The sequence below is a fragment of the Drosophila montana genome, unplaced genomic scaffold (assembly GCF_035044405.1).
Source record: "Drosophila montana isolate Dmon_TW-CO22-7 unplaced genomic scaffold, ASM3504440v1 contig_3848_1, whole genome shotgun sequence".
Classification (NCBI taxonomy): domain Eukaryota; kingdom Metazoa; phylum Arthropoda; class Insecta; order Diptera; family Drosophilidae; genus Drosophila; species Drosophila montana.
Window position 1 is genome coordinate 644,284 of NW_026998720.1, and position 18,731 is coordinate 663,014.

Sequence of the window (18,731 nt, forward strand, 5' to 3'; positions counted from 1 at the left end):
TTATGAGTTCCGTACCCTGCTTGTCCGCTGTTGCCACAGCTGATTTGCCAAATTTTTTACGAAAGCAGTGAAATTACCTATACTTCGAAGTAGAATCCATTCCACATTTAAAACTAGTCGAGACTTAATCATGGCCACAAATGCTCCACTTATTATGCGAATAATGGCGCTGTCCATCAACACTGCAAAACGCGCCGGCATCATCATACGCGATGTTCTGAAGCAGGGCGATTTGGGCATTGTCGACAAGGGAAAAAATGATCCACAAACTGAAGCAGACCGTTCTGCTCAACGGTGCATCATAGCATCGCTATCGAAGAAATTTCCCAGCATTAAAATTATTGGCGAAGAGGGCGGCTCTGACTTGAATGTATGCGATGATTGGCTGGTAGGTGAACAGGACGAAGCATTCCTGAAGCAAAACTGCCCGGCGGCATGGCAAGATGCCCAGCCGGAGGACTTTGTCATATGGGTCGATCCCTTAGATGGCACTGCGGAATATACACAAGGTAAGCCGAAAATTGTTATGTAAATATCTTACTTATATTGTTTTCCATTCTGGTCGCCCCACCTTAGGCTATGTGGAACATGTTACAGTGCTGATTGGCATAGCTATTAAAAACTCGGCTGTGGGTGGCATTATTCATCAGCCCTTTTACAAGCAATCCAGCGGAGAGCTAGGCCGCACAATTTGGGGTCTTAAAGGGCTTGGTACTGGAGGATTCACTCCAGTAAAACCGCCAGCGGGTGAATTCATCATTACAACGACCCGTTCACATTCCAATGCGCTGCATCAAAAGGCAGTGGATGTCTTCAATGCCACCAAAGTGATTAAGGTGGGCGGCGCTGGCTTCAAGGTGCTACAACTGCTTGAGGGAAAGGCGCATGCTTATGTATTTGCCACGCCAGGATGCAAAAAATGGGACACTTGCGCACCGGAGGCGGTGTTGGAGGCAAATGGCGGCAACCTGACTAATATCAATGGCGAACATTATGAATATCATGCAGAAGTGGAGCACGTGAATGGCAGGGGTGTGCTCGCCAGCGTCGGGAATAATCACAAAGAGCTAGTGGAGAAGATTCCTTTAGAAGTGCGGCAGGCCGTGGGAGCCATGTAGACAAACAATCCACAATTATAAAATCACACTGTAATCGTTGTTTTTATTAGTTTATTTTTGCACTAAACATACACATTTATAAATTAAGTGATAACAGACAGTAGTAAAATTAAGATTGTGCATGTAAATTGATAAAAAAAGATTTACAAAAAACTGTCGATCCAGATAATTGTAATCTCGTATATGAAATGCCAGTATTTACTTTTCGCAACTGCTGTTGTTAGTCGTGGAATTGTTCAAGTAACGATTGCGTTTTGCCTTGGCTACTTTGCAAGAATTAACGGAGGCAGCAAAGCGCAGCGATTTGACTGACTCCTGGAAACAGTCCTGAAACGGTGATACATTAATAAACATCAGGGTCTTCGAATTTCCGCCCAGCGCCGGCATCAACAAATGTGTTAGTTTTGAGTTGCGATAGGGTATATGATCTTGTTTTTGGAGTAACGCCAAAATAACATTTGTTAGTTCAGAGAGCGAGCGATTTATATTTTTGGTTTCCGTCATTCTTACGCTGGTCTTTGGCGATTCTGAGCCGGCCAAATCGACCAAATTAATCGATCCCACAGAAATCTCCTGCTTCTCCGCATGTTGGCCGATCAATTCTAGCTTGGTAACCGCATGTGATCGTGACGAACGCTCATTGCCTACCGTAGAAGCCGTGGAGCGATTCATTTTGGCAGTTTGCATGAGTTGTCTTAAATGATTGGGGTCCGTGACTGTTTCCACAGTTATATTAGACACATAAATGTCATTCTTGTTGGAATTTTTGGCCATACGAATCTCCATTTCTTTTTGTTCATCGCTCAACAGATCGTAAAGCACCTCATTATATATTTCCAAAAACGTCGCCTTAATAACATATTCCCAGCCCAAATTGCGATAGTTTTTTATAGAGTCAAACAGCAGATCAACAGTGCGTGGTATAACGCCCACATTGTCGGGTACGCCGTCCATTGTATATGTTTTTCCACTACCCGTTTGGCCGTAGGCAAAGATGCATATATTATAGCCATCCAGGGCAGATTGAATTAATGGTGCAACCATTTCAAAAATGTTGTTTTGCGTTGAGTTTGGATGAAACACCTGATCAAACGTGAATATCTGTTGGCCCATCTTGTTCTTCGCTTGGCTATCTATGCTCTGTAGCTCCACTGTTGCCTCATCGTGGTACGTCCAACTGCAGGACAAACGTCCCAATTCATAATCAAGTGGCGGACGCACACGGCAAAACACTCGTATATTGCCACGTAAATCCATAATTGTGTTATGCAGTTCTTTTCGTTCTATGTTCGACTGGAACAGCTGCTCCCTGCATGTGCTCAAATCAGCAGCCAACTGCTCATTGCTGCGCATAAGTTCCTCATTTCGAAGGCGCAGATCCAACACCTCTGTGGACAGGTTGTCATGATCGGTTTTGATACTCTGCAATGCAAATTAGAAATAAAATTATGAGGCTATACAATGCGTTAGCGGCTTACCTGATGCGCAACCTTCAACTGATCTAGTTCATCCTTTGTGCGACCCAACGTGCTAGTAATTGTCTCAATCCTTTCTACTTGTTGTTTTAATTGCCGCTGCAGGCACTCGTTTTCTGTTTGAGTATGTTTTAGCATTGACTCCGTTTGAATAAGTTTAGTTTGAGATTCCTCCAGCTGCGTGGGCAGCGACTCGAGTTCCCCCATGTTATCTACTTGCTTCTCATATTTGGATTTAAGCACTTTGTGCTTCTCCAGTAGATCGTGAAAGCGTGCCTTGAAATCATAAGGGGCAATGCGCTTGGGTGCAGCAACTGCTGCACCACCACCAGCTGTGCCCGTAGCTGGCTTAGCTTTGTTCGTCGACACAGCTGTTCGCGGCAACGGACGCGTTGTCGGTGCCGGAGCTGGTGCTACATTTAGCCGCCTGGCTGGTGCCGATCCTGCACGGGCATTGCGACACATACCTGTAGTTGACTCTGAGCCCGTTGCCGCATTCGCAGTCATTGTACTGTTGGCATGCCGTGATAATTTTGACGGTATGGTTGGCAGATTGGGTGCACCCATCCGCTTGAGATTTTGCCGTATTTCGCTGATATCACAAGCAGAGCGACTACGCCGCAATTTAGACCTATTTTGCATACCCATTGGTTTCCTCGGCTCGGGTGAAAGGGCGCGAGCTATGTTTTTATTGGCGCTGTTAATACTCAGTTGCAATGTATGATATATTAACTTACCGCCTTGGCGCATGAAGGATGCTTGAGGAATGTTTTGCAAGTCTCTGGTAAGCGGCTGAGCTGTTGAGCCGCTGTATGTTGTATTTGCATTCATGTTGTTCATCAGCGCTTTATTGCGATCAGTTGTTAAAGTTGGTTTTATTGCAGACATTGGCCTCTTTAGGCCAGATGGCTTTGGCAGACGTGATTCCATTATTGATTTGTTTTATTTATCAATTGATCCGTGTTTTAAACTCAAATTCGTCGATCGGTAAAAACAAGCGACGCCAAAATTCCATTCCCGCCGTTAATTTTGATTGTAGAGATGCATGAAAAATATCGATATTGCCACCTCGTCAAAATAGTTAGGTTTTTACTTTAGCATTTGCTAACACTGTAGTTTGGATAGAAAACTATTTCTTGCTAGGAGACTAGGTTTTGATAACTTTTTTTATTCAACACTTTATAATAGATTTAACAGGTTATTTAACGTCAGAGACATTTAGAAGTTAATGCAACATTTTCTTTTTGACTATTTTTCTGTTTTTCCATCAACAAACGCAGATTTACACATAAAGCCCTAAAGTCAAAAGTCGTTTATGACAAATCGATACTTATGTTAATTTTGAAACTATGTCTAGTATGATATAGACTTTTTGTTACATCACATATGTTTTTGAACAAAGCAAATGCGATATTTTTTTATTTAAGATATATCAAAATTGTTAAGGTTGTATTAGATGGTAGAATATACTAATTTGGATGCGTTCCCTGCAAACAGCTTATCGCATATTTCCGATAATTTTTAGATGCGATAACAAATGTTTGCTATGGAAACATGGCAATAGTACAAAAAATTAAAATTTGATTTGTGCAACAAAAAAGAAACGCTGTAAGCAGGTCCGTCAGCGTCAAGCGACCAAAAAAGTTCAAGTGATGGCGGTGCACGGGCATGCCGAGCTCAAAGACTTGCAGATCTTTGAGCTTCGTCCGCTTATTACGAATTTCAGCTGTAAGCTCTCCACCGTCTCAGTCACACCATTCGATGAAAAGCAGTTCCTGTGCCTGGTCAGCGAAGAAAATGAGATTGTGCTGCGTTATATCAGCGCTGGCGGTAGCCAAGAGGTCCTCAAGATGATCTCCTGGTTCCGGCGCACCAATCGTGTCATACACGATGTCTGTTTCGATCCTGCGGGCATTTGGCTGTTGGTTTTGTGTAAGTATGTGACATTGTGCAGGAGTTCAGGACTTGAGTTGGAGTTGTAGGGTTGGGGTTGGCGGTAGGGTGTTACACATAGTGACCCCTAAAATTACTTTTGATGCTGTGGGTGGGAGTGTAGTGGCCCGGTGTGCGTGTGTGTGTGTGTGTGTGTGAGTCCATATGTACGCGATTTACATTATTGATTTTCTTTAGCATATTTTGTTTTGATTGGCTGCTTCTTCAACGGTCAGTGGATGTAGAGGACAGGTCTATTAAAGTGTTACTGAACCCAGCTATTACCATGCCTTCATTACCTATCAACAGGTTTCGACAACACGCTGCATATTGTGCCCGCACTGTCTCTAGTAGACAAGACGCACGATTTGTCCGCCTGTTCATTGTACAGCACCACACAGGTGACATCCTATATAATACCATTTGTTGGTCCGCACGAGTGCCCCAATTCGAAGAAATGCCCTAATCATTCTACGGCACAGGACGAGGCGTTTGAACAGCAGTGGAATTCGGAACAGTTGGCAGAGCAACTGCAGCATGTTAAACTGGACAAAGAGGCTGATAATTTAGACGAGGAGCCGTTGGGTCATGAATTGCCCGATCATTTGTTGGGCAATGGTCCTGCGGTAGACTCTGCTACGGAGCACTCCGTCCAAGTGCTAGCACCGCCCTTCGATACAACGGGCAACAGTCAAGTGATGGCTACGTCGTTTATGGCATCCAAAACATGCCCCTATCCGCTATCTGTCGTGTGGTGGAAAACGTATTATGGCTTAAATCGTGCCATTATTGGCTACTCGGATGGCTCCATATGCTTTGTGGGTCTTAGTCCAAATTGTCCAATGATAGCCAGCACATCCATTCAAAATGGGTCCGTGGTGCGTTTGACAGTTTGCAAGGACAATACATTTGATGGGGTCATGTTGTTGGTAAGCTGCCCCTATTAATGCACAAATAAACAAACTCACACTTTTTTTGGCCATCCTCAGATCACATCATCGGTTAAGGCTCAATACAAGCTGCTGCTCGAGCAAAAAGCCATCAAGTATGTCTATCCCGGTGATAGCTCGCCTACGTCGCGCGAGGGCGCCTGGCAGATTGTCATGTCCGTACATGCGAAGCATCAAAACGATGCGCGCCAAAGCAACAGTTCTGATCCAGCCTCGGACAGCAGCCAGCTAGAGGAGGATGTATTTGCGCCACCTGCCAGCGATGAAATCGCACCAAGCACACAAACAGTTCCACTCACTGCTGGTGGTGCTGAATCTAATATGGCATCCAGTGATGCCAACACGCAAATGCCACCGTCGCCGCCATCCTATAACGAAAGCAGCGGTGTGCGCTTCCAGCAGCAGCATTTGGCCGTCAATAGCTTCGATGGCATTTTGCCAGCCACACGGGCACGCCTTGCATCGCTCAAAAGCCTGGGCTCCAAGAAGTTGCAGGCTATAAAATCGCGCCTCTCCGATCAGCGTCAAAAGATAGATGAATGTACGTGCTGTCAACACTTTGAATCCTTAGTATTTCAATTGATTGCTCTATTTAATATTTAATTACAGTTCTGCCAGAGACAAATATGGGCACATTTGCTATTATGGACTCGCCATCAGTTACGCCGGAACCACTGGGCAACACAAACGGCTCGTTTTATACCATACAAAATCTGCGTAGCACTTATCTGTTGAGCGCTTTGCATAGCAACAGCTGCAGCCTGACCGTGCACAGAATCGATATTACTTTGAAGCCATTGTTTTTGTACAAGATACCCAACCACTGTGTGGACATACTCATTAGCTCCAACATACTGTATGGTATACAATATGTGGACTTGAACAGTCGCAGTGATTCAGGCGCTTCTACGGCAGCAACGTCGCTGGAAGAGCCACTGGTGCCGAACACCGAGAAAGAGAGCTTAGATGCAGACACTGAGAAATTGGAGCATATGGAGCCGGCTAACACGAACAAAAGCGACGAGACAAGTGCAACAACCACAAGCGCATGCAGCATCGATCAAAGCGAAATGCCCACCAATGCCATCAATGCGGTAAGCGTCATCAGCAGCGCTATGGCCTCGTTGCATACCACCGAAGATGATGTAAGTACTAATATGCCTTCCTAATTATCAAACGCAAATTCATTAATGTTTTAAATCCTCACAGCGATTCAATTATCAGGCACAGTTGGCACTCTTTCGCTTTGAGCAGGAGACTGTGCTTCAATTGTATCAGATGGCGCAATTTCGGAATTTTGCCGGGAACAACAATACCGAAACTCTAACGAAGGAAGAAAAGTCAAAAGCATTTGAAATCAAAGACATACACACCCCAATGGACTATGTACAGTTTTATGAATCGGCGGATAGTAGTAATGAATTTTCTTTGCGGCAAATGGAGATTATGCAGGGAGAGTTTCCAAAAATCAACTATGATCCGTGCTATGTTATAACCAACAAAAATGTTTACACCATACAGCTCAAGTGCGTACACAAATATTTATATTATCAATATATTTATATTGTGTTTATTTCTCACAGGAAGGAACCATTTGAACTCTTTCTGGACGCAGCGTTGCTCAGCGAATGGAATCAATGCCGGGAGTTTTGCAACACCTTTGATCTGTCCTTCGAGCATTGCATTGAGTTCGCTGGAGATTATTTGTTGCGGCGCAAAAAGATTACTCAGGCGTTAATCACATATAATGTGGCGCGCGTGAAACCCATACGTACTGCACTCAAGCTGGCCATGCATGGACACACCTATGCGCTAATGCAATTGAGCGCCATGGCCCTGAAGTCATCTTATATTTTGCGATCGCGCTATTTGAGCCATCCGTTGCTGAAGAGTATTCTATCAGATATAACCTATCGTCATTCGGAGGATGTGCGCGAGATATTGCAAGCCAAAGTGAAGGCTGTAGACGTTGTGGTCAATAGTGGGGTCTCCTGCAGCGATTATCACTATGGTGTCGATGAGTCAATTAGCGCTTTGCAAATGTCGCCCTCATCACAGTTTCATTTGGCAAATTTGCTGCTAATAACGTTGGCCGAGAAGGCTGTAAACGATAAGAACTATCTGCCTTTGTGGTAAGTTAGATTTTATATGAATCCAATGCTCAATTTTTTAATGTAAACTTTTAATTCAGGAATTTTTTGGTCACTAACACCAAATACCACACCAATATGACCAGCATTGTGCTGTGCCAGAGCGGACTCTTTTCGGCCGCCATAATTTTGGCAAAAGTGCGTGGTGTTTGTTTGGACACCTTTAATGCATTGGTCAGCGTTGTTGCCCAGGAGTTTGGTTGGTACAACGAACTTAACGTCTGTTTGTACAATCTTAGCGAAAATATATTTATGGAGACAATCACATATTTGCCGCAAGTGTCAATGGATTATTTTACCTTTATACAAGATAAACTGGAACATATAAGGCCCTGCGTGCTGCAGGTAAACGATTAGATGCACCTTATTTAATGTCCTGACTTATTAAATGTATTTTGATACTTACAGCGTCTCGCCATGCAGCTTAATCCTTTTGCGCCTTCACTGCGTCCCATTGTGTCGCACAGCAGCAGCTCAAGCCACAATGACAATAATGAACATATATTTGAGTTCTGCAAATGCCTAATCGAAACCTATTTGGCTGTGCTTATTCATTTGGAGTCACAGCGTGTCAAGCACGATTCCATTGTAAACGCTTTATCAAATTTTCGCATCAACTATGAGGACAATCAGGCAAGTACCAGCAGGATCCAGCAAACAACATTATTATCTAAATAATTTGGGTGTCTTAGTTTGCCATTGAATCATCGCGTTTCAAGCCGATCTCGGCTGGCTGTGCGTATTGCGCTTGTGTTGTAGATGGTGTGGCTTATTTTTGGGGCTCTAGTGGCGTGCCCTGTTGCTTTAGTGCTCAGAAGTCAACTGGTGAGTTCTTCTTTTATATTATATTTCTTTTCAATTTTTTATACTTATTAAATATCTGATAGAACCACCGGAACCTGCACATGCTGTGAAAACATTAGAGCTGCTTTCACAACTTGAATTGGAAGTACATGCGCTCAAGTGTGGACGTCAGCATACACTTATACTCACCAATAATGGCGTAGGTTTTGTGGCTCTAACTTTTGGAAATTACTATCAATTTCATGTTTCCATAGCTGTATGTCATGGGCAATAATAGTCTCTGCCAGCTGGGCGTTGGACAGCATATGCAAATGGCGCTACAGCCAATGCTGGTAACAGCTTTGGATGGCATGAACATTACCATGCTGGAGGCCGGTCAATATCATAATGCTGCCGTTGCAGACGGCAAGCTCTATATGTGGGGGTATGACATATATATAATATAATATCTAAAATCTCAAAGAACATTTTTAACCAACGTGATGCTTTTAGCTGGGGCATCTATGGTCAGTTGGGCAATGGCTGTTGCGAGAACATCGCAACACCAACACTAGTCAGTTTCTTTAAGTATAAGGTGCGTGTAAATTATATATTTTTAAATACTTCTTTATTTATAATAATTTTTCTTATATTCCTTAGAAAATATTACAAATTTCGCTGGGGCATGCCCACAGTTTGGTGCTTTGCCAGGCAACCTACAACAACTTCGTAGAGGTTGACAGTGGCAACGAGCTTTTTGTGTTCGGCTCCAATCATTTTGGCCAGCTGGGCACTGGCAACATTGAGCAGGTTCAGGATACGAAGACGAGTGTGCCATTGCGCCTCCAACTGGGTGACTGCAGCTTAAGACTGATACACACGAAATTTTTTACAAATGTAAGTAAATGGGCTAACACTGGCGCAACACCGACTTATTCATTTGTGTTTAGCTAGCTGTAGATGAGCAGGAACGCATGTACACCTGGGGCAGTTCGCCACAGGCGCTGCGTCTGGCCAATCAAATAAAGCGGCGTGCCAACGCTAAGCAAAAGTTAGAGGAAAATCAGCAGCGTGAGATGCTGAGCAAGCGGCTAGAGGAAACGTTGCTGCCCCCAAGTAACAACAACAGCGCCTTGGTGGAGCCAAGTACTTCCTATGCAGCTGTTGTGGCAGGAGCTATACCCAAGTCCAGTGCAGAAACCAAAGAGTGTGCCGAGGATGAGGCCGTGCCATCCGATGCTTGCGAAAATATTGGCTTAACAATTAGAACAAGCACAGTGTCAGTACAGACAACAGCTGCGCCATCAACTACACAACTTGGTACCGAGCCAGATCCAACGGAGCACATGAAACCACATCTAGTAGATACCAGCGAGGTGGCTGGCCAAATACTGCAGGTACGTTATTCAGTTCATTGCTGGTTATTGTAAGTATAAATTGAGATCGTTTTGCCATTCAAAGGTCTCAAGCGGATTGTTTCATTTTGCATTGATATCGTCTACGTGCACGCTGTATACATGGGGCAAGAATCTCGAGCATCAGCTGGGCACCGAGGACAAAGATCGCCGTACAGTGCTTAAACCATCACCTATCGACAGCATCGAGAGGCCCATGTACGTGGATTGCGGCGCTGATTTTACTCTTGTCATGACCACCGATCACATTGTCAAGGCCTTTGGTGGCAACTCGAACGGGCAATGCGGCCGCGATTTGGGCGCCAGTCTGGATCGCATGCGGCAGCGCGTCGTGTGTTTGCCTACCACCAAGCGGCTAATGCGTTTCGAGACCCAGTGTGTTGAGGCGCCTGTGGAGATTAATTTACCGCGTCCACGTATTCGTCTAGACCAAGATCCTGTGCGTTACTTGAAGGTGATACCGCCATATCAGCCGCCCTTCTTGCAGCAGGCTAATATAAGCTTTGAACATCGCTACTCACCGGAAACGCTCAACTATAAGTCCAGCACAGATCAAGCGGGGACTGGCCAGGACTCAGATGATTTACTGAGCAGCCTGGAGAATCTAAGCCACAACGACGCTAGTTACTCATACAATGCACAGCAATTGGCCGATGTCAACAGCTCTCTAGAGCTAGACCTATCGCCGGAAGAGCAGAGCTATGTGCCGTTACCAAATCAGGGGGCGACGGGATTGGCTTGCAATACTGCCGCTTTGCTCGGGGATAGAGACGATGCCAGCACCTGCACGCCGAGCTCTGAGGGTGCAGATGTCTCTACATTGCAACCGTTGCGCCATTATATACACTACTGTCTATACGCCTTCCATGGGCTGTACAATCCAGACAAAATAGCCGAATGCTCGCGTGCGCAACGCAACGAATATCGCATTAGGATTTGTATGCTCAATTTCAGATTCGTGGAGGCCTTCCAGCTGTGCCTGCACAGTTGCGACAACGCCCAGCGTACTCTTAAGCTTTTTGAGTACTTCAGCAAGGACACGGGCTATGTGCCCCTTCATCGCTCCGATCTCAAGTATCTTATCTATCATATGTGTGTGCACTTTCTGGAGCTCAAGTTCGATATGCTCGAATGTGAGCGCTACTTTATGGCCGATCTGGATTACTATCTGCTGGAGCTGGCATATGTATTTTACTTCAACAACAACAACTCGGCACTTGAACAGAATCTCAACCAGAAGTTCAAGTCGCTGATTGCGGCGTCGGATAGCAATCAACCATCGACGAGTGCACTCCAAGACACTGACGCCATTTTTGATAGTTTCACAGTTAAGTTCAAGACAATCCTGTGCCAACGTCTGCTTAGCTATTGTGATCAAGACGCCAGTGGTAGCAATTAGCATTGGCTTTGGCTTCGTGGTCAATGGCGTCGGTCGAAGGACTTGCGGTTCTTGCTTTGAATTTTGTTAGTTATTTTTCACATTCAACTCTGCATAAGTTGAAAGTTTATCGTGTTTTTTTTTTGTTGTAATTTCAAAGTTTTTACGATTTGTTGTCAGTTCGAGCAGGAAACCAAAGATCAATGATGGCGTCAGTTGCTGTGCCCGCCCACAAACACCACACATAAGTAAATATTAGAAATACTGTTTAATTGTCTAATTGTCTGTCCAATTTTGTCAAGGCAGCTGACCAACGAAATTGAATTTAACCCATGCTCCCACGTTACCCAATTGTCTCTATGTCGGAATTCATTCAGCTGATTCTCCCATTCTTGGTGGTGCATCCTCGTCTTTAATGGATAGCTTGTTCTGCATCGTCTTCTATTTCATCCGCATTACCAACCTAGGCTTGATTGGAAATACCTTAATTTTCCTGTATTCTGCTAAGAACAAGCTGCTTACAAGCTCAGTTATTCCTCCTCCTCGTAGTAAAAATAGAGCAGCCCCTTTGGCTAGTTGAGCAGTGGAAGTCTATGGAGCCATGATTGTGTTTATCGATCTAGGAGAAGCTGGGATGGCTCCACTCATATGAAGAAAATTGTGAGATTTGGGTTTACTGTTACGGACTTAGAAATTTCCTCCACTATCTTTGTCCCCATCTGATAAGAAAAGTACCATCACTATTAGTTATGTTCTCAGGATGTTTGTATGTTCGCAAGATCTCATATCATTATCTTCACAGTTACCCAATCAATAAGGCTCTCAACACTGCAAACCTATCACTCGCCCCACACTTGGAGTTGAGAATAAAAGTCCACACGCTTCATACCTGCAAGTAATTGTTCCGACACTTTATGAGTTCCAATCTTTAGTTAATCTTTCAGTTAGAGTCAGTTCTCATTAGATATGCAATTGGCTATGTGGGAGGTAAATTTCCAATGAGCACTGTAAGAATGTTATTTCGATCTGCGAAAATCTGGGCAATATCTTCATAGTTTTTAGTCTGCTGGGGAAAGACGTTTACATTCATGCCGCTCCGTTTTCCTTTTGAAAATGGGTGAACATTGAGAGCTTCGGGGATTTTCTTGTGCTGCAGCCATTCGACAAAAATCAGATGATAGAATAATAAGGAAAAAAATTACATATTGTCTATTACCCGCCCACACATGTTTATAATTAATTACATAATTGTTGTTTGCGGTTTTCTGCGCATATTTATATAAATAGCTTTCATAGCGATGTTATTTAAGAAAAATATTTAAGGCAAACAAATTGTTTAAAGAATTTAATTTTTGTAGTGCTTTGTTTGCTATTGGCTATACACGCTTTTTGTTTACTCAATAAAATAAAAAATAAACATTAAAAAAAATGTTTCAAGAAATGGTTATCCTTAACCGTTCCGTAGTACACAAACACTTTTAATTGATATTCAGCTTGTGATTTGCGATTATTTAATATATATATATCTATATATATATTTAACAATTTTAATAATTACATATATGAAAAGGTAATAAAAAATAAATTTATATACAAGTTTTAAGTCTTCCTAAAGCTTCAGTTTAATATTGTCCGTAGTCCAGCGTTTGCTTTGCAGCAATTTGAGCGCATTCTCACAGTAAAACTGCTCCTCGGATCGTTCAGGTAGCGTTTCCTTCAATTGCTGCAATTCCTGCTGTTGTTTCAGACTCACCATAGCATCAATGACGGCTTTGATGCATTTGACTCGTTGCGCCAGTGCCAATTTTTCGGGACTGTTGCTCATCTTGGAGAGAAATAGCTGTAGTACCGTGGCGGGCGCCTGCAACTCAAAGAGCCGCTGCACGGCTAGTGACAAATCAAAGCTAATGTGAAACTGCTTCGTCTTGAGCGGATTCCAACCGGAAACGCGCTCAAAGATGCATTCCAAATCCGCATAGGCTTGTGCATGGGCGCGTTCATTTAGCGCAGTCCATTCATACTGGGCTGGTGAGATTTCCTGATCGGCGGCAAAGCGCTGGGGTGAGCTAAGTTTAAGCATGTCCTGTTCCTTCCAGTTCTTGTTCTGCGTGCAGCATACATACAAAAACTCAATGGGCGTGGGCTCATCACCTATCTGTTGGCCCATACTACTTACAGGTTCCTTTTCCTTGACCAGCTGCAGCTTTAAGGCCGCATGAAAGACCTGCTCATATAGTGAAATAACGCCCACACCAGCGCTGGCATACGCATCAACCAGACGCTGCAGCTGCTGTTTCCGCGTTGTCAATTCACTGCAGGTCATGGCTGCTTGAAACTGCCTGAGAGCTGCTTCTTGGTGGCGTCCAAAGCGCTGCAATATATCAATATAGTGGCTCACATCACCGCTTTGCCGCAGATAGCTGAGATAGTGTTCCAGCGCCTTGGGCCGCTGCTGTAGTATGTTATGGAACTGGGTGGTGTTCAGCGTGCGTTTCAGGAACAGCAGCACACCTATTATCGCATCGCCGCCGTTGGCCAGCACCGTATCCAACAGTTGTCGCTTCTCCAGCAGCGATTTAAACATTTCCAATGGTGCCACTTTGCCATGAAGCAGCTTTTGTGCAGTAGCCTCCAGATTGGGGCTGTACAGAGTACTCTGTATTTGGCGTCGCAACAGCTTTAGCTCTTCCTCAGGCGATACGCCTTTGGGCATGACATGATCATCAAGTGCTTGTTCTTGTAACACCAGATTAAGCGCCTCATCGCTCAATATGGCTTTAATGGAAAGATGATTCAGTGTTCCCAGCGCGGCACTATTATCAAAACTGGCCTCTGAAATGGTGTCGTCATTAAATATTGAATTGTTGTCCCATTTACTGCTCTGGCTGGCCTGGCCTGAGCTTCCTCTAACGCCGGCATCGCCAAGATCAACATCATCTTCGTCGTCAAAGCTAAAGGCAGCTCTCGAGGAGCGGTTCCAATAGTTTTCGCTGTCAACAAATGTAATTTTAACTGTTAAACCCCATACTTTAAGCGCACTTACTCTGTGTTATCAAATTGAGATTCCATTGGTTTTTATTCTTACAAAAAACAGCTGATAGTGTGACCAGTTTTTGAAAGTATTTGTAATCAGGGAAGCTCAAAATATCGAAATTATAATTATCGGCTTACAATTTGAAAAAAAAATTACGTAAGCGCGCTTCGTCGCGATATTAAATGTACTATATATTAAGCTAAAACTATTATCAGAATCGATCCTCAAATACAGCGAGCTTTTAACTTAAAAAACATAGTTTAATTTGCAATCATGTATGTTTATGTTTATTTGCACTCAAAGTATTTTTATTTACCAGTTATTTGATCTCATTAAAGGAGAGCACGGAGAAACAATAATCTATGCTATATTTATTATCATTTCTAACAAACCCATACTAACAAAGAGTACACATATAAATGTATATATTTGCATCTGTAATCAATTACGCTCTCAAAGGTGATGTTGATAAGCGAGGGTAAAATTGCCAAATAATACTATTTTGTCTGTTCCAGAGTGAACATGTTATCTCTCTCGTTTGTTCTGCTCCTGGTGGTGCTCGGACCTCGCGCTCGGGCTGCGAGCTACTGCACCAAGGCTGATCAATGTGTATTAGGCACCGAATCTCAGGCCGCAGCTGCTCCTTCCGCCAAGGCACGCTACGATCATACCCGCATATATAATGTGGAGCTTGCCACAGCAACTCAAGTCGAGCTTTTCCAGGCGTTGGAGGAGGCTAGCGATTCGTGCAGCTTTATGGGGCACGCGCGCGTGCCTGGGCAGAAGCTAACTATTATGGTGACCGCTCCTAAAGTGGCCGACTTTGATGATCTTCTGCATAGCTACAACGTGAGCCATCGTATATTGAACTACAACTTTCAGGAGCTCATAGATGCCAACTACCTTGAAGTAGCAGCAGAGAGCACGCCTGCGGATCAGTTCGATTGGAGGCGCTACTTTCAACTGGACAATATCTATAACTGGCTAGAGAAGTTGGCCCATGAGCAACCTGAAGTGGTAAAGGTGCTGGACATGGGCTTGAGCACTCAAGGTCTGCCCATCAAGGGAGTAAAGATTGGCTTTGGTGGCGAGAATCTGACAAGTGTATTCATAGAAAGTGGAATACATGCACGCGAGTGGATTGCACCTGCTACAGCCACCTATTTTATTGATCAACTGCTGCACTCCAACGATACCTCAGTGCAGGCCATGGCTCGCTCTCATAACTGGCTGATCTTTCCATCGGTAAATCCGGATGGGTATCACTATAGCTTCACTGGGGATCGGATGTGGCGTAAGAACCGCCAGCTCTTTGGTATCTGTCGCGGCGTCGATCTGAATCGCAATTTTCCACTCAGCTGGAACACAACGGGTGCCAGTGGCAATCCTTGTAAATATGATTACTCTGGCCCAGCCGCTGCAAGCGAGCTGGAAACTCAACGCATTATACAATTTTTGGAAGGGCATGTCGAACCGGAACGCATTCGCACCTATCTGTCTCTACACAGCTACTCGCAGCTCATTATGTTCCCGTATGGTCACACGGCAGAGCGTGTGGAGAATTATGAAGACCTCAAGGCGATCGGCCAATTGGCAGCAGCGCGCATAAAGGCACTCACTGGACGTGTTTATAAGAGTGGTAGCATACATGAGACCATCTATCCTTCAAGCGGTGGCTCAAAGGATTGGGCTCATAGTAAGCTGAAGGTGCCGATTACCTTTACTTTTGAGCTGCGCGGTCCGCCAGATAGCGATGATATGTTCATCTTGCCGGCCAAAGAGATTGAGCCAACAGCTCGTGAGGCATTCGCTGCGGTGCAAACCATTGTGGAGGAGGCACGAAAACGTGGGTATTATCAGTAAATGAGACAAAACTTTTATTAATTTTGGTAAATAAAAGATAATACACATACGTATTACATACGAAGCGTATTGGAATTAGTATATGTTTTAGAACCTCAAAGTAGGAAATGAGCGAAGTGGTCGTCTTTACCATCACCCAACCGATTTGAGCCAGCGGAAATACATCATTTACTGAACATAGTAATCGGCCTCACACTGCGCCTAGAACTTGTTTTTAAAAGCATCGCCAATATATTCCTAGTTGTAGCACTGAAATTATTGCATCACTGCCGTTGGCCAGCACCGAATCCAACAGTTGTCGCTTCTTCAGCAGCGATTTGAACATTTCCAATGGTGCCACCTGGTCATGCAGCAGCTTTTGTGCGGTTGCCTCCAGATTGGGGCTGTACAGAGTACTCTGTATTTGGCGTCGCAACAGCTTTAGCTCTTCCTCAGGAGTTACGCCCTTGAGCATGACTTGATCGTCCGGTGCGCCTCATCGCTCAAAATGGCTTTAATAAAGTAATGATTTACTGTCCCCAATGTGGTACTATTATTAAAACTAGCTACTGAAAGGTATTGTCATTGAATATAGCATTGTTTTCCATTTACTGCTCTGGCTGGCCTCGCCAGAGCCTTCTCCGACGACTGCATCGCCAAGATCAAAGCTGAAGGTAGCTCTCGGGGAGCTGTTCCAATATTTTTTGATGCAACGAACGTAGATATTCCGTAGATTTTTATTATTAAAAAAAACGGCTTATAGTGTGACCAGAGTTTGAAATTATTTGTAAGCAGGGAAGCTCGAAATATCGAAATTATAATTATCGGCTTGGAATTTTTTCGAAAAATAATAGGTAAGCGCGCTATTATCTCGATCTAAATATATATATATATATCTAAATATATGTATTGAAATGATTATTTTTTATTTTATTCTTTTTATTAATCATTTTTATTTATTAACAATATACAAGTATTTAATGTACTAATTAAGGTACAATCATTTTCAGAATCGATACTTAAATACAGCGATGCTCTTAAGTTGAAATACATTTAAATTTACTAGGTTGTATTAATTGTAAATAATGTATGTTTACACTCCCGGTAAAGAGGTATTTACCAGTTATTTGACCTCATTAACGGACAGGGGACAAAGCACCAATTATTTTTGATATATTCATTGTCATTTCTTTGCTTTGCTAAAATAATCACATAAATAATATATATATATATCTGAATATTTAATTAAACCTGCTTTTAAAGGTGATGTTGGTAGACGAAGGTAAATTTGCCAAATAATAGAATTTTGTCTGTTCTAGAGTAAACATGTTATCTCTCTTGTTTGTTCTGCTCCTGGTGGTGCTCGGACCTCGCGCTCGGGCTGCGAGCTACTGCACCAAGGCTGCTCAATGTGTATTAGGCACCGAATCTCAGGCCGCAGCTGCTCCTTCCGCCAAGGCACGCTACGATCATACCCGCATATATAATGTGGAGCTTGCCACAGCAACTCAAGTCGAGCTCTTTCAGGCGTTGGAGGATATTAGCGATTCGTGGAGCTTTATGTGGCACGCGCTCGTGCCAGGCCAAAATGTGACGATTATGGTGACCGCTCCTAAAGTGGCCGACTTTGATGAGCTTCTGTATAGCTACAACGTGAGCCATCGTATATTGAACTACAACTTTCAGGAGCTCATAGATGCCAACTATCTATAACTGGCTAGAGAAGTTGGCCCATGAGCAACCTGAAGTGGTAAAGGTGCTGGACATGGGCTTGAGCACTCAAGGTCTGCCCATCAAGGGAGTAAAGATTGGCTTTGGTGGCGAGAATCTGACAAGTGTATTCATAGAGAGTGGAATACATGCACGCGAGTGGATTGCACCTGCTACAGCCACCTATTTTATTGATCAACTGCTGCACTCCAACGATACCTCAGTGCAGGCCATGGCTCGCTCTCATAACTGGCTGATCTTTCCATCGGTAAATCCGGATGGGTATCACTATAGCTTCACTGGGGATCGGATGTGGCGTAAGAACCGCCAGCTCTTTGGTATCTGTCGCGGCGTCGATCTGAATCGCAATTTTCCACTCAGCTGGAACACAACGGGTGCCAGTGGCAGTCCCTGCAAATATGATTACTCTGGCCCAGCCGCTGCCAGCGAGCTGGAAACTCAACGCATTATACAATTTTTGGAAGAGCATGTCGAGCCGGAACGCATTCGCACCTATCTATCACTACACAGCTACTCGCAGCTCATTATGTTCCCGTATGGTCACACGGCAGAGCGTGTGGAGAATTATGAAGACCTCAAGGCGATCGGCCAATTGGCAGCAGCGCGCATAAAGGCACTCACTGGACGTGTTTATAAGAGTGGTAGCATACATGAGACCATCTATCCTGTTAGGGGTGGCTCAGTGGATTGGGCTTACAGTCAGCTGAAGGTGCCGATTGCAGTTACTTTTGAGCTGCGCGGCCCGCCAGACAGCGATGACATATTCATTCTACCGGCTAAAGAGATTGAGCCAACCGCTCGTGAGGCATTCGCTGCGGTGCAAACCATTGTGGAGGAGGCGCGAAAACGTGGGTATTACCAGTAAATGAGACAAAATTTTTTATTAATTTTGATAAATAAAGACATGGTACATACGAAGAATA

At 44.0% G+C, this 18,731-nt stretch overlaps 5 protein-coding genes and 1 pseudogene across 6 annotated transcripts; 4 read left to right on the forward strand and 2 right to left on the reverse strand.

Moving 5' to 3' along the window:
- The first annotated feature begins 52 nt into the window (after positions 1–52).
- LOC135438287 (3'(2'),5'-bisphosphate nucleotidase 1) lies at positions 53–1,307 on the forward strand. The gene is made up of 2 exons (XM_064696551.1): positions 53–509; positions 577–1,307. Exons 1-2 carry the CDS (start codon positions 131–133, stop codon positions 1,116–1,118), a joined length of 921 nt encoding a protein of 306 aa, XP_064552621.1. The 5' UTR covers positions 53–130; the 3' UTR covers positions 1,119–1,307.
- On the reverse strand, positions 1,144–3,878 carry ncd (non-claret disjunctional). Its single transcript, XM_064696547.1, has 3 exons — positions 3,331–3,878; positions 2,597–3,273; positions 1,144–2,540 (listed from the first exon to the last, which is right to left on the reverse strand). Exons 1-3 carry the CDS (start codon positions 3,521–3,523, stop codon positions 1,317–1,319), a joined length of 2,094 nt encoding a protein of 697 aa, XP_064552617.1. The 5' UTR covers positions 3,524–3,878; the 3' UTR covers positions 1,144–1,316.
- A 196-nt stretch (positions 3,879–4,074) lies between these two features.
- On the forward strand, positions 4,075–11,547 carry ca (claret). 2 transcript variants are annotated; one of them, XM_064696543.1, is made up of 15 exons: positions 4,075–4,525; positions 4,835–5,454; positions 5,515–6,016; positions 6,085–6,620; positions 6,685–7,001; positions 7,059–7,607; positions 7,667–7,970; positions 8,034–8,258; positions 8,318–8,450; positions 8,513–8,628; positions 8,684–8,853; positions 8,922–9,003; positions 9,069–9,305; positions 9,359–9,805; positions 9,870–11,547. In XM_064696543.1, the coding sequence occupies exons 1-15, from the start codon at positions 4,246–4,248 to the stop codon at positions 11,220–11,222; spliced, it is 5,871 nt and encodes a 1,956-aa protein (XP_064552613.1). In that variant the 5' UTR covers positions 4,075–4,245; the 3' UTR covers positions 11,223–11,547. The 2 variants fall into 2 exon arrangements, with proteins under 2 accessions (XP_064552613.1, XP_064552614.1); XM_064696544.1 differs by having other exon boundaries at positions 7,667–7,964; positions 8,028–8,258.
- Positions 11,548–12,699: 1,152 nt separating this feature from the next.
- Vps16B (Vacuolar protein sorting 16B) lies at positions 12,700–14,393 on the reverse strand. Its single transcript, XM_064696548.1, has 2 exons — positions 14,245–14,393; positions 12,700–14,191 (listed from the first exon to the last, which is right to left on the reverse strand). The coding sequence occupies exons 1-2, from the start codon at positions 14,268–14,270 to the stop codon at positions 12,811–12,813; spliced, it is 1,407 nt and encodes a 468-aa protein (XP_064552618.1). The 5' UTR covers positions 14,271–14,393; the 3' UTR covers positions 12,700–12,810.
- Positions 14,394–14,551: 158 nt separating this feature from the next.
- On the forward strand, positions 14,552–16,167 carry LOC135438284 (zinc carboxypeptidase-like). The gene is made up of 2 exons (XM_064696549.1): positions 14,552–14,694; positions 14,751–16,167. The coding sequence occupies exon 2, from the start codon at positions 14,758–14,760 to the stop codon at positions 16,096–16,098; it is 1,341 nt and encodes a 446-aa protein (XP_064552619.1). The 5' UTR covers positions 14,552–14,694; positions 14,751–14,757; the 3' UTR covers positions 16,099–16,167.
- A 1,020-nt stretch (positions 16,168–17,187) lies between these two features.
- Positions 17,188–18,729, forward strand: LOC135438285 (zinc carboxypeptidase-like; annotated as a pseudogene).
- Positions 18,730–18,731: the final 2 nt, after the last annotated feature.

What these genes read in the sequence shown, in the direction of transcription:
- LOC135438284 (XM_064696549.1), top strand. Translation starts at nt 14,758, where the DNA reads ATGTTATCTCTCTCGTTTGTTCTGCTCCTGGTGGTGCTCGGACCTCGC.
- ncd (XM_064696547.1), bottom strand. Translation starts at nt 3,523, where the DNA reads ATGGAATCACGTCTGCCAAAGCCATCTGGCCTAAAGAGGCCAATGTCT. An exon ending in ATCCTTCATGCGCCAAGGCG is followed by an intron (nt 3,274 to 3,330) that starts GTAAGTTAATAT and finishes ATAAAAACATAG; the next exon opens with CTCGCGCCCTTTCACCCGAG. An exon ending in AGTTGAAGGTTGCGCATCAG is followed by an intron (nt 2,541 to 2,596) that starts GTAAGCCGCTAA and finishes TTTGCATTGCAG; the next exon opens with AGTATCAAAACCGATCATGA.
- Vps16B (XM_064696548.1), bottom strand. Translation starts at nt 14,270, where the DNA reads ATGGAATCTCAATTTGATAACACAGA. An exon ending in TCTCAATTTGATAACACAGA is followed by an intron (nt 14,192 to 14,244) that starts GTAAGTGCGCTT and finishes ATTTGTTGACAG; the next exon opens with CGAAAACTATTGGAACCGCT.
- LOC135438287 (XM_064696551.1), top strand. Translation starts at nt 131, where the DNA reads ATGGCCACAAATGCTCCACTTATTATGCGAATAATGGCGCTGTCCATC. An exon ending in CACTGCGGAATATACACAAG is followed by an intron (nt 510 to 576) that starts GTAAGCCGAAAA and finishes GCCCCACCTTAG; the next exon opens with GCTATGTGGAACATGTTACA.
- ca (XM_064696543.1), top strand. Translation starts at nt 4,246, where the DNA reads ATGGCGGTGCACGGGCATGCCGAGCTCAAAGACTTGCAGATCTTTGAG. An exon ending in TGCATACCACCGAAGATGAT is followed by an intron (nt 6,621 to 6,684) that starts GTAAGTACTAAT and finishes AAATCCTCACAG; the next exon opens with CGATTCAATTATCAGGCACA. An exon ending in TCAGTTTCTTTAAGTATAAG is followed by an intron (nt 9,004 to 9,068) that starts GTGCGTGTAAAT and finishes TATATTCCTTAG; the next exon opens with AAAATATTACAAATTTCGCT.